At 37.7% G+C, this 17,973-nt stretch overlaps 1 protein-coding gene and 1 non-coding gene across 2 annotated transcripts; one reads left to right on the forward strand and one right to left on the reverse strand.

The window, feature by feature from the left end:
* Positions 1-11,550: 11,550 nt before the first annotated feature.
* On the reverse strand, positions 11,551-11,657 carry LOC137727182 (small nucleolar RNA R71). Its single transcript, XR_011067752.1, has one exon. It is a non-coding gene; the product is annotated as a small nucleolar RNA R71 (small nucleolar RNA).
* A 592-nt stretch (positions 11,658-12,249) lies between these two features.
* On the forward strand, positions 12,250-14,333 carry LOC137724956 (uncharacterized). The gene is made up of 4 exons (XM_068463587.1): positions 12,250-12,720; positions 12,802-12,870; positions 13,041-13,604; positions 14,247-14,333. Exons 1-4 carry the CDS (start codon positions 12,250-12,252, stop codon positions 14,331-14,333), a joined length of 1,191 nt encoding a protein of 396 aa, XP_068319688.1.
* The last annotated feature ends 3,640 nt before the right edge of the window (positions 14,334-17,973 follow it).

Genomic DNA, 17,973 nt, shown 5'->3' on the forward strand with positions numbered 1-17,973 from the left:
ACTTGTGGAGGAGACCTATGTTTCTTGTGCATTTTCTTTGGAGTGACATAAGTCCATCCTTCAACTTCACTTGACTTGACTGACATGGTTTTGGAGCATGCCCCCAGTGATTGAGGTGAAGATTTTGAGTTCAAAGAGCCAGAAGTGGCGGTGGTATAGTTTGACTTCACCACATCATTAAGATCTAGCTCGATGATCCCTTTCTGAGCCAACTTCATGATGAGATCTTTTAGCACAAAGCACTTTTCCGTCGGATGACCAATGAAGCGGTGGAATTTACAGTATCTTAGACTGTCAGTACGGTTCATATCTTCCGGCCGTTTACACTCAGGTAGGTCGATCACCTTTTTTTCCAGCAAGTCATCTAACATGACAACCACGTCAGAGTCGGGGAATGGATAAGTCTTCTCCTCAAGCTCCTTCAAAGTGCGTCTACGTTTCTCTTGATCACGAAAAGCTTCGGTTTGAATCGCCTTGCCTCGTGTATGGATTTTGACTGGAGTTGTGTTGACCGTCATTGCTTCCTTGGTGGGTTTCCACGCAGCCTTATCCACTTTTGGCCCCAAAACTTTGTCATTCTTGTAGTCGGCAATCTCTTCTTTCTTCCCATGACGGGTGATGCTTAACTCCATATCATGGGCGCGGGTGGCTAACTCCTCAAATGTTCGTGATTTGATGCCTTGAAGGATGTAGTGTAGTCCCCACTGCATGCCTTGAACACACATCTCAATGGCGGAGGTTTCAGAAAGCCGATCTTTGCAATCCAGGCTTAATGAACGCCATCTATTTATGTAGTCGATGACAGGTTCATCTCTTCACTGTTTCGTACTGGTCAGCTCTAGCATGCTTACAGTACGACGAGTGCTGTAGAAACAGTTGAGGAATTCCCTTTCTAGCTGGTCCCAACTGTTGATAGACTCAGGTTCGAGGTCAGTGTACCAGTCAAAAGCGTTACTTTTCAGCGAACGCACGAACTGTTTGACGAGGTAGTCTCCCTCTGTCCCAGCATTGTTGCAAGTTTCAACGAAATGGGCGACATGTTGCTTCGGGTTGCCTTTTCCATCGAACTGCATGAATTTTGGGGGCTGATAACCCCTTGGCATCTTCAAAGCATCAATCTTCTTGGAGTAAGGCTTTGAGTACAGTACGGAGTCATGCGAGCTTCCTTCGTACTGTGTCTTAATAGTGTTTGCGATCATCTCCTGTAGCTGCTGGATAGAGAGAGATCCCATGAATGCCGTTGCTTGGTCTAGCTTCGGCTTCTCTTCAACTTTCTCCGCTGGTGGCTCCTTTTCTTCGTCGACTTCTTTCTTTAATAGGCCAACATTTGGGTCGACTTTCACGTCGGGCAGCGCATCTAGTTGGTTGACAAGTGCGGCAATCTGCAAGTCCTTCTCTTCCACAGTCCGTGTGAGCTTTGCGATTGCTTCATTCATCCGAGCTAGCTGCTCCTCGATTGAAGTTGCTCCAGTGGTCATGACTTGCATGGTTGTACTGCCGCTCGGATCAGCGTCGGAGAGTAGGGACTCTGAGTATTTCCTCGGGCTTTCGTCTTCTTTACCTTCTTGAACCGTGATGTAGAAAACATCTTGGATCTCCTCTTCAGTGCCGTTCTCTTGGGTTTGTTGGCATGAAGATTTGCCAGTGTGGACGATGATGCACCTCCTTACCTTCAGTGGTCCTTTTGTGTCGACCTCTAGGATTGCTTGGCGCTTCATCCTTGAAGGAATCAAGCTTCGAGCGTCGTCTTTTTCTCCTAACCCATCGAGCTTTTCTTCCTTTGGTGTTGTCTTCCTCTTTCCAAAAGGCTTACCATTATCTTCAAATCTTTCTGAAGCTGATCGTCGCAGAGGAAAGATAGTTGTGTTGCTTTGTTTCTTAGGCTTTAACAACCTTTCAAAAACAGAGCTTTGGGATGTCGGCGCGTTAAGCCTCTTGAAGACAGAGGTTTGGTCTTGACCACCAATGCGATTAAGCACTGAAGTTCTGGAGTTTGAATGGCTCATCCTGTCGAAGACCGACGTCCGAGGGGAGGGTTTAGGCTCTTCTTGGTCTTGTTCAATGCTCACGCTGATGTGTTGAGCGCTAGCTTTCTTCACTTTGCTTGAAATCTTCATGGGTGCATTTGGTGTGAAGCCAAGTCCAGCTTTGTTGTTGTCAACTCCATAATCATGCTCCTTCAACTTCTTTTGAGTCTCGGTGAGGTCGCGATCTTTGTCATTGACGGCGTTTGAAACCTTCTTTCCAAGATTTGAAGAGGAAGCAAAGTCATGCCTAGCCTTTGACATGAGTTCGTAGGCATTTGGGTTGAAGCCTTCTTCAGTCCTCTTAGTTGGAAGAGAGCTTGGTTTCACTATGACACCATGTTGCGCCTCCAGACGGTTGATGAGTTCGGCGGTTTGCAAGTTTTTCTCCTCTGCAGTCTTTATCAGCCTTGCAATTGTTTCCTTCATCTGAACCAGCTGTTTTTCAATGGAGGTAGTGCCGATAGTCATGACTTGTTCTTTGTTTGAAGCCATGGACTGTGCTTGAATATCTTGAACGGAGACAGAGATGAGAGGTAGAGATGGTCCCACTGGGCGTGCCAAATTTGTAAACATGAAAAAGTTCCTGAAACAAGAAACAAGAATACGTGTACAAAATATATTTTTGTGTTTAATGATTTTGGGGTTACAATCTCTTTGTAATTTGATCTTCTGATTCTTTCTTCGTAGGGTGTAGGTTTGTGGATGAGCTGTTGATCCAAAGGGCCGTTGGGCTTGATCTAGGGATGAACAGTTGATGAACGGATCTTCGAGGGCTTTTGGGCTTGATCTTGAAGACTGGGTGTATGGATTTCTTCAAGGGCTTTTGGGCTTGATCTTGAAGGTTGATGGATGAGCGGATTCTTCAAGGGCTTTTGGACTTAATCTTGAAGAACGATTGGATATGTGGATTTGTTGAGGTTGTTGATCCAAAGGGCCGTTGGGGCTTGATCTTAGGATGAACGGATGATGAATGACGAACACTTTCTTCAAGGGGCCGTCGAGGCTTGATCTTGAGTCGGTGGAAGTTCTTCAAGGGCCGTTGAGGCTTGACCTTGAAGGAGGATTTGACGAAGAACGAAGAGTGTTTTCTTGATCCTTCGGGATTTGCTTGAGAGCTTTAGAGTTTCAAAGCTTCAAGGTTTTGGTGTGATGTAAATTCCTTTCTTTCTCCTTCCCCCCCAAAATGAATGCCTTGGCTTCCTATTTATAGAATTCCAAAACTTGATTTTTGGATTTAAATAATCAGATGAAATAAATCATTTCTGCCAGGTATTGACACGTGTCCTATTTGATGACTTTTCCAATTTATTTCGATCTTTCGTTGAGTCACACGCTACATGTAAAATTTATGTGACACGTGAGCGTTGAAATTTTAATTATTGGTCAACATTCATTTCACCGAAATTTCGATGTCTACACATGCCTCCATAATCCGTGACCGTCAGTGCTTAGAAGAGATCAGTGACCCACCCCCACTCACTAACTCTTGCCTTTTTCTTTTCATTTTTCTAAATAATGTCAACTCAAGGCTTGTTTTTTCTTGCTGCCTTGGACTTGGTTGCTAACTTGCTCCTTCCATAACCACACAATTACACTTAGAGAAACTTGCACTTGTTTGCTCGATTATACATTTTGTTCATAAATTCATTTATGTTTTGGTTTGCTGCTAGTATCTAATCAATTTTTTTTTTTTTTTTAGTCAGCCTTGATTGCAATGTGGTTTACCGAGTTGTTGATTTGAGGATTGAGGTAACAACTTGCACTTGTTTGCTCGATTATACATACTGTTTAGATGATTACAATTCTAAATTTTTAAGAATTGTTTAATTTTGATTAGATGTTATATTCTGCTTATGTGTTTGAATTGTTTAATTTTTTATTGCAAGTTTTCCGAATATCTATTTCACTGTTTAGTAATCATGCTGGGCTGATGTTTATATTGAATCTATGTTGAATTTGCTTTGATCTGGTTGAAATTGTTCTCTGTTTATGAGCTGATTACAATTCTAAATTTATCGCGTGTTGAAGTATCATATTTTAATATTTTATGCCGGAGACCATGCTATAAACTAAGTAGGACTAGACAGCAGTTGGAAATAGTATTTTCGATTTTGACTTCTGTTCTATATTTTGAGTTCTTTTTCTCACAACCATATATTTTCTATGTGGTTGTGATATATTAATGTGCATTGTTATTTTATTTGTTAGGATGGACGGGTCTAGTAGCCAATCTAGTACACCTATGGCCTCAATATTAGGAAAATGAAAACAAACCCAACCTAGTGGTACCCTTCAACTAGGCACTCCCTCACCTCAAGATTATTTGCATAATGATTATTATGAAGATTGCTAGGATGATGATCCAGATATGGAGGAGGATATTGCATTAGAACAAATAGAAGAAGAGGGGGAATAGGGGGAGGAGGAAGTAGAAGAAGTAGTGAGACAATGGGAGGGTCCTCCTCGGAAAAAAGGCAATAGGAGAAAGGGTCCAAGTCCGGCGTGGAATGATGCTAAGAGGGTAACGATCACCGATAATAATGGGGAGAAATCTTTCATGGCCGAATGCAAGCATTGCAAACTCTTAATACCGGCACACCCTATAATTCATGGGACGACGGGAATTCTTAAGCATTTGAGGAAATGCCCGGGTTCTAGTCTCTTTGAGAATGTGGATCCGAAGCAACCTACATTGACACAAGCAAGGATGGAAGGTCCGGTTGTCACTCACACTTTCAATCAAAAAAGACTTGATAGGAGATGTGTGAGGTGGATTATAATAGAGGAGATGCCTTTTAGGGTGGTTGATCAAAAGGAATTTCGAGATTTTATTTGTGACTTGAATCCAAAGTACAAACTTCCAAATAGGCATAAGGTGGCGGTGGCGGTTTTGGAGTTGTATGTTGAAGAGAAGGCTAAAATAAAAAGTGTGATTGAGGGGTTGAGAGTGAGTATTACAACTGACACTTGGACCTTGATTCAAATGATAAACTACATGGTCATCACGGCCCATTTTTTGGACACTAATTGGGGGTTGCATAAGAGGATCCTAAACTTTGTCCAAGTTACTTCTCATAAGGGTGATGATATTGGAAGATGTCTAGAGGTTTGCTTGAATGATTGGGGCATAGACAAGGTGTTTAGCATTACCATTGACAATGCTAGTGCAAATGACACCGCTATTGCATACATGAAAAGAAGACTCAAGTCAAATGGTACTCTTTTACTTGACGGGGCTCACTTGCACATAAGGTGCGCTTGTCACATCCTCAATTTGATAGTGAAGGATGGAATGACATAGCTTAGTTGTGAGATTGATGCCATAAGAAATTGTGTGAAGTTTATACACTCATCCCCGACAAGGTTAGTCTTTTAGGGAATATTGTATCTTGTTGAGATTTAATAGGATGTCAAGTGTCCCTTTTGATGTTGTCACAAGGTGGAATGCCATGTATGAAATGCTTAATAGTGCTTTCAAGTTTAAAAAAGTGTTATCTAAGATGGCCTTTAAGTGTGACTCTTTTATTGGTTACTTTAAAGAGGAGGTCTCAAAAGAGGTTGATGGGGTGACAACAAAGGCCAAGCGGGTGGGTCCTCCGAAGGTAGATGATTGGGAAAGGTCGATGAGTTTTGCTTACTTTCTTAAAAAGTTTTATGATGACACCTTGACATTGAGAGCAACCCTTACTCCAACATCACACTTAATACTTAGCATGGTGATTGCCTTGTAAGTGGAGATACAAGAACAAATTTTAAACGCCTCTAATGCCACTTTGCAAAGTGTGGCTACCTCAATGAAGCTTAAGTTTGACAAATATTAGGGTCACATTGAAAAGGTGAATCTTATTCTCTTTGTAGCCCAAGCACTTGACCCTAGGTACAAATTTGATATGTTGGAGACAAATCTAGAAGAGCTCGGCTATGGATAGGACAAAATAAGGGAGGAGAAAGTAAGGGTTAAAGGCTATGTAACCGAGTTGTATAATGCATATAAGGAGTGAGTGGTCCTTAGTAGTAGTAGTACTAGTAGTACTAGTAATAGTGCTACCTCAAATGTGGAGCAAAGATCAAGTGTTGTACTAGATGATGTGGGGGGTGTGATCGTAGATACTGATGTTGCTTCAAGGATGACAAAGAAGATCCAACGAAAGAGAGCGGAGGCACAACAAAATGAGAGAGCCAATGAAGTGGATATGTACTTCAATGATCCACATCAAAGCCTAACATATGAGGGTTTCAATCTTTTGGATTGGTGGAAAGGAAATTATGCTCAATATCCAACTCTTAGTAAAGTTGCTAAGGATGTATTGGCCCTTCCTAGTAGCACCGTTGCTAGTGAGAATGCCTTTAGTCTTGGTGGGAGAGTTATTGATTTAGAACTTCCTTAACACCTAAAACGGTTGAGGCTTTAATGTGTACTAATGATTGGCTTAGAGGAAAGGAAATTTGTTTCTACATGGAGCCTACACTTGACGAATTCCATTTCTACAAGGAGCTTGAACGCTTAGAAAGAAGTAAACAATTTAATTTCCTCTTTTATTTTCTTAGTATTTATTATCTATTAGACTATAATTCAATGTAAATGATTTGTGGTTTGTTGTTTTAGGAAAAGCTAATTTAGGAGGTGAGGAGAATACAACATAAGAAAATGAAATGCCACCTCCACCTCCTCGACCACCTCAAGTTGAAGTTCAACAACGTCAAAATCAATCTCCACGACCACCCATTGTAAGGGGAATGGCTCAACCATCAACATCAAGGGGAAGGGCTCAACCATCAACATCAAGGGGAAGAGTACAAGTACCAACAAGAATGGAGCAACCACAAGCATCAACAAGATCAAGGGAACGAAGGGGCCGAAGAGGCCAACAATCTTTATAAACTTTAAGCTTTGCTTTTTTGCATTTGGTTTGTAACTTAATTATTGAAACTTTGACTCGTAACTATTTTTTTTTTATTTTGGGTTTGTTACTTTATTTATTTTAAAACCTTGGCTTGTAACTATTATTTTTGCTTTTGGATTGGTACTTAATTTATTTTTATTGCATGCATGTGTAGTGGGCATATTGAAACTTTGTTATTATTAAAACTTTGTGCACATATGGGCAGTGGGCAGATTGAAAATTAATTTATGAAACTATGTCAAATTTGTGCAGTGGGCAATGGGCAAATTAGTAGAAACAGGCCTTGCCATTTGATTGGCAGGTTGGGCCCAAAAGCATAATATGTCAAATTTTAGCCCAAAAGCATAATATGTCAAATTTTAGTCCAAAAGCCCAAAAGCATTTCGGGATTCCCGATTTGTCCCGAAATTATTTTAGGATTCCCAAAAATTTGGTTTAGGATCGGTATTGAAATTGGAATTCCCGAAAATTTCGGTTTGGGAATCGAGACAAGGGTTTCGATATGGGATCCCATACCGAACCACCCCTACCTACAATAAAACAAAAATAACTTAAATTACTATAATAAATGGAAATTAACCAAGTATTTGCATAGAAATAAGATAAAAAAAAGTCGCATAAATATGCTCTTATCATTGAGTGATCATCTTGCCTTACATATAAGCACAACGATTTAGAGATTGCATATGCATATGAGCTAGACCTAGACTTGTATGGCGTGTATGTTTATCATTTACAAAGAGCTTAACGAATTGTTGGATGTTAAATTAGACCTTGACCATAGGCTAGTGGCATACGAAAATACTTGACTCTTACCATGATCATTGGGAGAAATCATATCTAAGGGAAACAATTGCAAATTGAGTTGGACCAAGACCTTTTTGTAGGTAAATTTCAAGAATTAAATTTGGAATTGTATGAACGGTGCATTGATTTGAGAACATATGATGGAGTGTAGATTCCAAAACCTTAGGCTCACCATCCATAGATTACAATCCTAATTCATTACGATCATTCATTCATTGTCGCGTTTTATTTCTTTCTTTTACTATCTTGTTTCGTTGGCTTTCTTGTTTGCTTATCAATGAACAAAATTGTGATTTTTAGTTTAATGCTTGATGCGAAAATTTATACGCACACAAATTAAACCCTCTTTTCGTCAAATTGTAGTATATGTATAAGTAGGGATCGTTCTAGACCGGGGATTAGGAGGGATTGTTAACCACTTGGATTTGACTCAAAAACGTAAAATAACAATATGAAACACTATACTAGACTCAAAGAATGCAAAACTAAACTTTAAAACACTAAGACAAACCAAAAGACTCAAAACAACACAAACACACTCAAATCTGCCTAAAAACCACTTTCTGGGCAGATTTGAGCACAAACACAAATTTGGACGAAATTAAGTAATAACTTGACTCAAGAACGTAAAAACAAAATATAAAACACTAAACTAACTCAAAGAATGTAAAACTAAACACTTAAAACATTAAAACAAACCAAAAGACTCAAACATCACCCAAAACACTCAAAACTGCCTTAAAATCACTTTCTGGGCAGTTTTGAGCACTTTGGTGAATTTGGACGAAATTGGGAAATAAAATGAATCAAAACACTTTAAAACATAAACTAAACAAATTCTAAACACTAAAGAACAAGAAAGTAAAGGGGGGTTTTAAATTGACGAGAATTGAAATAACAAAACAAGTTAATAAACTAAACAGATTGTAAAACGAATTTGATGGAATGGAATGAATGGATGATAGAATGGCTAAGGGGTTCATCTCCATACATGTTATACTTGCATAATAAAATGATTTCCAATTGCATTTCAATAAACCATGAAACTCAACACCCCGGGTTAACCGTGATGCACTAATTAACCTTCAAATCTTCCTAACGTTATTGAATTGGATGGGTTAGCGCATACAACAATTCAAAACATTCCCCACAAGTCCTCAACATGAATGCATAGAAGAGATACAAGCAAGAATCATTACGCTCTATGAAAATTATAAGTGTTGACGAGGCATTCGTTACTATGGATTGCATGAAACTTATGCCAAGAATTTGTTTAACGCGATTGTTTATAAGCAACCTCCACTACTTGCGAATATAAGTTCGTAACTATTAGGTGAAACTCACTTATATTCTAGCGTCATATTCATGCATGAAAATTAAGCGCGCATTCTCAATAAACATACATAAATAAGTTATCAATCAAACGGTTAAACAAATTGAATCCACAACTTATGAAACGCAATTAGAAGTAATCAAATCAAAATGCAAGCATAAACATATATTTCGAATCCCCCCCTAGCCAAGGGGGGTTTAGTTAAATTTAAACATTGGAATCAAAGAAACACCTAAACATTCCAACAACTCAAACTTGAATTGTATGAACGTTTAGGCCCTCTTCTCTTCCATTCCTCATTCGTACAAAACAAAGAGTATTAAATTTAAACATTGGAATCAAAGAAACACCTAAACATTCCAACAACTCAAACTTGAATTGTATGAACGTTTAGGCCCTCTTATCTTCCTCTTCGTTGTAGCACAAGGTCTAAGGATAGTTTGATGGTGTGAATGGTTTGGGGAGTGGTTGGAGTGGCTGCAATGGAGGAGAAAAGTGTTTTGGTGGCTGCTGCAAGGGTGTGGAGAGGTTTTGACGAATTTCTGGAATATGGAAGAGTGAATGAATGAAATGTGTATGCAATGGATGCTTATTTATAGGTGAAATGGGGGGAACATGACAGCTAGGAGGGAATGTGGCTGCATGTTTGAATGATTAAAGGATGCATGTGGGTTGGAATTGCATGTGCAATGAATATGTGGCTGCATGTGCAAGGGGACAATCTGAAAATGCATGTGAAAGCATGTGTTGGCTGCAATGATGAAATGGATGGGAGTGCATGTGGCTTAATTAATTAAAGGGAGTGCATGTGCAATGTTTTAAAGGATGGAATGCATGTGAATATGATGGAAATCTGATGGGAGATGGAATGGGATGTTTTGCATGTGAATTAAAGAGTAAATGCATGTGAATTAAAGAGTGAATGCATGTGCAATGACAGCTAGGTTGAATATGCATGTGGAATGGCTGATTTATTTGAAGATGCATGTGCAATGAAGTGGAATGACAGCTAGGTTATGATGATGAATGCATGTGGCTGATTTAATTGAATAAGAAAGCATGTGGATTTAATGGTTTAAAGGGTGAATGCATGTGGATGCATGTGTTGATGAATGGGATTAGGAAAGGTTTAAATGTCCTAAAACTAAAGGGAACAAGGTTCCAACACTTTGGTCTTCAATTAGGTCTTCAATTTCGTCCAACACTTTGGCTCCAAGCATAAGCTATCAATCCTTAGTCCAAAAGTGCTCCAAAAGTCTCCAAAATGCATCTTTTTGCTCCTTTAGCCCTTTGGACCTACAAACACACGAAAATAGCTTAAAGTACTAAAATAACTAAAGAAACATAACGTAAATGCACGAGAACAAGCCATTTAAGTCGCATGAATATGCTCCTATCAATGCTTTAGTGTATAGTTGAGTCATATTATGAAAATAAAACAAAAAGAGTCATTGTTTGTACTTTTGAGTTGATTGTTATTATTTTTACTTAAACTAATCTCGTCTCTATGGGATTGACCCTTGCTTGTCATTATACTATCTTATTCAATTCATATACTTGCGAGGTTTAAATTTGTATTTAGATTTGTTACTTTTTAGTATTCTAATTATTCACACCAAGTTTTAAACACCATTGCCAGGGACGGTGGTTGTGTTTAAGTATTTTAATTACGAAGATTTACTAGGCATATTACATATCACTGGAAAGCTCTGGAAGTCTACTTTCTGACCCAAAAAAGGATTGACATTCCGAGTTTCGAGCAGGCAGATATTGTCAAAACAGTGCACTGTGGTCAAAACTAGGCGTTTTCAAAACTGTTTGGGATTTGTCTTTCCTTTTCTTTAGTATTTCTAATTCTATTTAATTTAGTGTTTTAGCTTTTTATTTTATTTTTATTTTGAATATTTGGCTGTGTCGTTAAGGTTGTTTTTCTTGTTTTGTAGACATATCAATTTCTCAAGTTTTCCTAAGGTATATGAAAGGGAGACGATCGCTCAAACTAGCACTTCTTCCTATTGATCAAGAACTTAAGCGCACTCTACAGAATCTAAAGAGTCAGAAGAATCATCGAACTCTTGCAAAAGAATTAAAGATGGGTGATAGAGAAGTTGAACCTGTTAAAAGGTCTATGACGGATTCATATATACCGCAACACTTAAATCAACCATCATGCATTGCTTTTCAGCCAAATATCAATGGGAACATGAACTTGTTACGTCAGTTATTGAATACCTTGCTTCACTTCAGTGGGGACCTGAATGAAAATCCACATCTTCGTATAAAGGACTTCTTTGACATTTGCAAGACGCAAAGCATTCAAAGGCTTACTCCTAAACAAATCAGGTTGATTTTGTTTCCTTTTTTACTAAAGTCTAATGCTAAGTTGTGGATGAACTCTTTGGATGCAGGTTCTATACATTCATGGGAGCAACTCACTACGAAGTTCTTGAAGGAAATTTTCCCGGCTCAAAAGATCAGAAAACTAAAAAGGGAAATCAAATACTTCCAACAAAAGGATGGCGATTTATTCTCTGAAGCTTGGAAAGACTTTAAGAGCCTCTTTCTCAAGTGTCCCAACCATAATCTCACAAGGGGTGAACTAGTAGAATCTTTTTATGAAGGTTTAAATGATATTAACAATGGTATGTAGATTATGCAGTTGGAGGAGTTTTGATGGATAAAAATGGAGAATAAGTTTGCAGTTGTTCAAATCTCTTAGTGAAAGCTTACAACAATTCCCTACAAGGAACAAGATTGGTGGTAGTTTATGAGATCAACTCAAATGATGGCTTGCAAGCAGAGATGGAATCTATGAATTGAGATATTGCAATGCTTGTCAAGAACTTGACTCCTTAAAGCATTCAACAAGTCTATACACCCGAAATATGTGCTATATGTTCGTATCCTGATCATAATATTGATTCATGTCCTTGACTTCTTTTACAGATCACAAGCATGCGAATTATGTTGGACAAAGAGGCTATTCTTTCAAGAATAATCCATATTCAAACACGTACAATCCACCATAAAGGCTTCACCCTAACTTCAGTTAAGGGAACTCAAAATTATATTGAATCCTATGTATGGTGGTAATGTACAACCTTAAGGTTTTGGTTCAAATTCTACTCAGCAAGTTAGTGCACCTTAGGTTCCTCCAGTGTTTTCTAAGCCTAAGAAAATGTCATTCGAAGATCAGTTATCTGCTCTTATGCAAAGCCAACTCTCTTTCCAACAACAAACTCAAACCTCCATACAAAATACTCAAGCTTCTATTAAAAAGTTGGAAACTCAAGTGGGGCAACTTGCTAGTGCTTTTCATGAAAGGGAAAATAGTCAATTTCCAAGTCAGTTTATGTTGAATCCGAAGGGTACTCAAGAACATGTCAAGTCTGTTATGACATTGCGAAATAGTAGAGTTATTGGTGACAAAGTTAATGATCCAGTCCATGTTGATGACAGTGAAGTTATTGAAGATGAAAACATGTCAAAATCAATGAAAATGGACACAATTACAGCTCCTAAAGTTGTTGGACAAACACGGGCAGCAGTTTCTCATGGCTTTCCTAGCCTAGTCATGAACTCAAAGAGCTCTCCTAGCTCTTCTATGAAGGCATATGTGCCCCCTATTCCATACCCAAGGCGTTTGAAGGTCAACAAGCATTCCAATGATATCCTAATATAGTTCAAAAAGGTGGAGATTAATATTCCTTTGCTTGATGTGATTAAACAGATTTCGAGTTATGCTAAGTTCTTGAAGGACCTTTGTACCAACAAGAGGAAATTTGAGGAACATGAAAAGGTTGATGCTTTGTGAAGAGGTTAGTGTAATGATTCAGCAGAAATTACCCCCAAAGTTGAGATATCCTAGAAGCTTTATTAGCATGCACCATTAGAAAACAAAAATTTGAAAGGGCATTACTTAATCTTAGTGCCTCAATGAATCTCATGCCTTATTTTGTGTTTAAGCAGCTTGGTATGGGCGAGCTTAAGCCTACTTCAGTGACTTTACAGCTTGCAAACAAGTTAGTTAAATATCCACAGGGAATCATTGAAGATGTGTTAGCTCAAGTTGATCGATTTGTGCTTCCCGTAGATTTCATCATTCTTGACATAGAGGATGATCCTACACCAAGTCGTGACCTTCCTTTGGTCATGGGGCATCCTTTTATGGCTACAACAGGTACAATTATTAACATGAAGAAGGGATTGCTCATTATGACTGTTCAGGATATAATTGTGGAATTAAAAATTTTTGAAGCTACTAAAAGTCATTCCGATGCTCATGTGCTTTTCCGGGTTGATGTATTTGATCATTTAGTGAATTCTGAGTTTGTGACTAGCAATTATAAAGATCATTTTGAGGCATATTTGAATGTTCCACATGAGGAGTTTAAACTCCAAAGTGAAGTCCTTAAAGGCTCTCCTTTCAAGTTCGAGGAGCTTAGGAATAAGGTTTATAAAAGGGTTGCATATACAAGGAAAAGACCAAGGTGTTCCATTATCGTCCCATCATTCAGAAGGAATTTGAACCAGGTATACAAGTGCTTTTGTTTAACTCCCACCTTGAACTTCTTCCATGCAAGCTCATAACGAGTTGGTATTTAGGATGCATGGACATGAACACGGATACACACGATATGGCACGGGGGCACATCAAATTTCTAAAAATGAAGACACAATACGTTAGGGATACGACAATTAAAAAATATATATATATATATATAAATAAATATATGTAAAACATTATAAAATAAGCATTCAAATTTTCAACAACCTTATCCAGATTAGCATTATCAAACACATGATTATCAGGGTGATTTATTTTCCTAAATTAACAAACATAGAGTCAATCCACCGTAGAGACAGAGACTATTACATGAGAAATTTATGTTAACTTAAGAGATAAAAAAAACACATTACGAAAGCATATACATAAAATTATTATAATCTAAATATCCAGACCATTACACAATTGTATATTACAATATACAAAATACAATAATATTATTATATACAAAAAGTTAAAAACAGAAAATCAAAAGGGGTCTTTTAGTTTCAGAGAACGGTTTTGGCGTCGAGGAATCAGATTAAGCTTTGAATGGAGTCATTGAATCAATAAAGTTGAGGAGTAAGATCTGGAACGAATCGAAACTATTAACAAAGTGAAAACGAAAGCTCTTACCAGCAGTTGCAGACAAAGATGACAGAGCAGTTGCAGACGGAGACAATGGAGATGACATAGCAGTTGCAGACGACGGTTAATGGTGAAAGTCTGATTTTTTAGGTTCGAGTAAGGAAAAATAGGTAAATCCGAATTTTATACACAAAATTGTTTTGGTTTTTTTGTCAAACAATTGTTTTAGTTTAGCCAACTTTAATCAATCACGATTATGTGCGGATTTATTGAAAAAAAAATTTTCCTGATTATCCTTCGATTTTAGTTTGAAACAATATCCGAAAAGTAGGATACTCGTATCTCAACAGTACGATACGCGTATCTCATCAGTCAACAACGTATCCTTTTACTCTGATATGTATCGGGTGCGTATCCACGCGTATCTGTATCCCCACGTGTCAGATACGGGATACGCCAACTTTCCTCTGTGTTCGTGCATCGTAGGTTGGTATGGTCCTTTTATGGTCAAGCAAGTGTTTCCTCATGATGCAATCGAACTTGTGGGTGAAAAGAATGGAAGCAGTTTCAAGGTGAATGTACATAGACTCAAGCCATTTCTGGAGACTTACTTTGATGGATTTGTGGAGGGTTTTACTCTCACGGAATCCTCCTCCAACTGAAGCTTAAATGTTTGTGGGAAGGTGTGGTTGAAGACTTCCAAAACTTAGCGCTACTAGAAGGCGCAAGGGAAAACATCTCTACACCCCAAGGAAGTTTTTGTCATCTATTTCTAATTTGTTTTTATTCAATTTATCTTTGTTGTTTTGAAATCTTAGTGTTGACTTGTGCATTGCATGCTTGAGTTATTTTAACATTGAGGACAATGTTTGCTTCAAGGTTTGGGTTTTCCGGGGGGGGGGGGGGGGGGGGGGGGGGGGGATGTTTAGACTTTTTGATAGTTTCATTTTTCTTGTTTTTGTTATTGATTTTTGTCCATGTTGCTTGTATTTGCTGAAAATTTGTTTCGATTGGTAAGGAATTTGACTATTTGGCATGCCCTGTCTATTTTAGAATTTCGTAATTTGGATAAGTGGTTCGAAAGTTGTGACTAAATATTTGACAGAAGGTCAAAACTGTCAGCATCACTGTATATTTTGTTTCTTTGGCCCATTTTTAAAATTTTTACAGACCTATTGTTCAAAGTTTCACTTGTTAGTTTTCTTTGTCTCAAAAACCTTGGAATTCCACCATGTGGTTTTTAAGATAGAGAAGGAAACTCGAGCATAGGTCAAAAGCAGTGTTCAAATTGAATTGTATGGCAAGAATCTGTGTTTCATTTTTTTTTTTTTTAATTTCTTTTTATCATTCACATTTTTGTTTTTAAATGTTTTTGTTGAGCACTAAGTTCATAAAATTAAAAAATAAATAAAAATTTTGTTGAGTCATTTTTAGTTAAACCTTCCATAGTCTATGATAATACTTGCTTTCCTTTTGGGGTCACATACTTATTTGAATTGGTGATGATTCTATTCTTTATTCATACTTCTTGCATGATCATTTTCTTGTGAGATTTTGAGTTTCATGCATATTCTTTCTTGAGAGTTTTGTGATTGTATTACCATTAGCTAGAACTTGCTTCAATATCTCTCGAGGCAAAATCCTAAGTCATGCAACATCAAGGAAACAATTTTGACCATGTTTGTTTTGAGCCTTTCTAACTAACCTGTTCCCTAGTTACTCTTTTGAAGCAACATACTTAGCATTTTCGTTCCTCGCCACGTCCATCCTTACCCACTTAACCTATATTAGCCTTACCTTATAGCTTGAGAGATGCCAAGATGATGACGACTGAGATAAAGGTTGAGTTCAACAGCAAAGAAGTGGCATGTACCGAGGTACCATGTGTCATATTATATCTTTTATTTTTCATTTTTTTTTAGTCATTGTATAAAAAATATAAAAAATAAAAAAAAGTGTCAATGAGATTAAGAAGATAAAAAGTTTGAATATATTCCATTCATATTATAAGTCTTGGACACCATGAATGGAAGATCAAGTTTCTAAAGAAGGCCGACCAATTTACATAATGAAGATATCTTGGCATTTCTAAAGTTCTAGTTCTCCTCATCCTTTCTTTCATAGCACATACCTTAGCCTAATATTACAACCCTTGTAAAGACCAATTGATCTTTGGTGTTGCATTGATTTACATTAGTGGAGAGATGATATGAAGAGCAAGCTTATGTGTTTTATATTGCTTATCATGTTTTGAGTGAAACATTTTCCCCTCTCATGTGTGATTTCTTTGTGAGTGACATACGTGGTGGAGGATTTGAAGTGGTAGCTTTGTTTTATATATACCTATCTGGTTGAGTAAGTTGTATTGATATTGGTTATTTCACCCATTACACTTGAGAGTGTTGTGCAAAGTTTGGTTAGTTCATTTTGACAAAATACTTATTCTCTTGAGTATGTGACTCTTTTCAATTTGCTTTGAGGCTACTATATGGAAGGTCTAACATCTTGTTTTCTTTGTGTTGTTTTGGAGGGCTAGCAAAATCTAAGTTTGGGGAAATTTGAATTGGTCATTATTTTTACAAGCTTTTTCTAATCTTTGTTGCTTGGTTTCTTTTGTTTTTGAGTCATTTACGTTATTTTTGTATTTTGTAGGTCAATTGGTACAAAAGGTGTTGAATTTTGGATGCATATTTCTTGTATGTAACATTTACAAGGAAGAAGCATATAAAAGAGAAGATAACAGAAGGAAAGTTTACAAGTAACCTCCAACCAATCTCCTTAAATCACTCCTATAAGGGCTACCAACTAATTATAAAAAACAAGGGAACATAATCCCTTAATTCTAGACTAAGACAAGCTAGAAACAATGTCATAAGACCTATGCCCTAGCCGAGAGTAAGGTACCTATGCCTTAGCTGAAAAGAAGGTAGGACTTAATTGATTTGCTCCATTTGGACTTCCATACCTTACCTTAACTGCTTCTTCCAATACTCCCCTTCAAGCTGGATCAAGGGGGTTCATTGAGCCAAGCTTGAACAATAAACATTGAAATTGAGCAGTGGGGAGGTATTTTTTAAAAATATCATCCAACTGATCATGACTGCGTGTGTAATAGGTGTTAATAACTTTCGATTGAACTTGTGTTCGAATGTAATGACAATCAACTTTGATATGTTTAGTCCTCTCGTGGAATACTGGGTTAAAAGCAATGTGCATAGCAGCTTGATTGTCACAGAACAAAGACATAGGCTGACTACTTGGAAACCTTAAATCTGAGAGAAGACCTTTAAGCCAAATGAACTCACAAGCAATGGATGTCATTGCTCGATACTCAGCCTCTGCACTTGATCTAGATGTGACACATTGTTTTTTGATTCTCCATGTGACTAAATTTCCACCCACAAATGTGCAGAAACCAGTGGTTGACTTACGATCAAGGGAATTTGCAGCCCAATCTGCAGCTGTGTACCCCATGATAGCAGTGTTACCATTCCTTTTCATCAATATACCCCGACCAAAAAAGCCTTTAAGATAACAAAGGATTCTTTTAAGAATACGTAAATGAGCAATGGTAGGAGCATGCATGAACTGATTGGCAAGACTCACGACATAGGAAATGTCAGGACGTGTGATTGTAAGATAAATCAATTTCCCAACTAATTTTTGATAGTCAGTGATATTTGTGGGAGTATCATTTTGTATATTAAGCTGAAGTTTACTGCTAAGAGGAGTCCGAGCAGGTTTACAATCCACCATATTAGCCTCTTT

Source organism: Pyrus communis, chromosome 2 (assembly GCF_963583255.1).
Source record: "Pyrus communis chromosome 2, drPyrComm1.1, whole genome shotgun sequence".
Lineage (NCBI taxonomy): Eukaryota > Viridiplantae > Streptophyta > Magnoliopsida > Rosales > Rosaceae > Pyrus > Pyrus communis.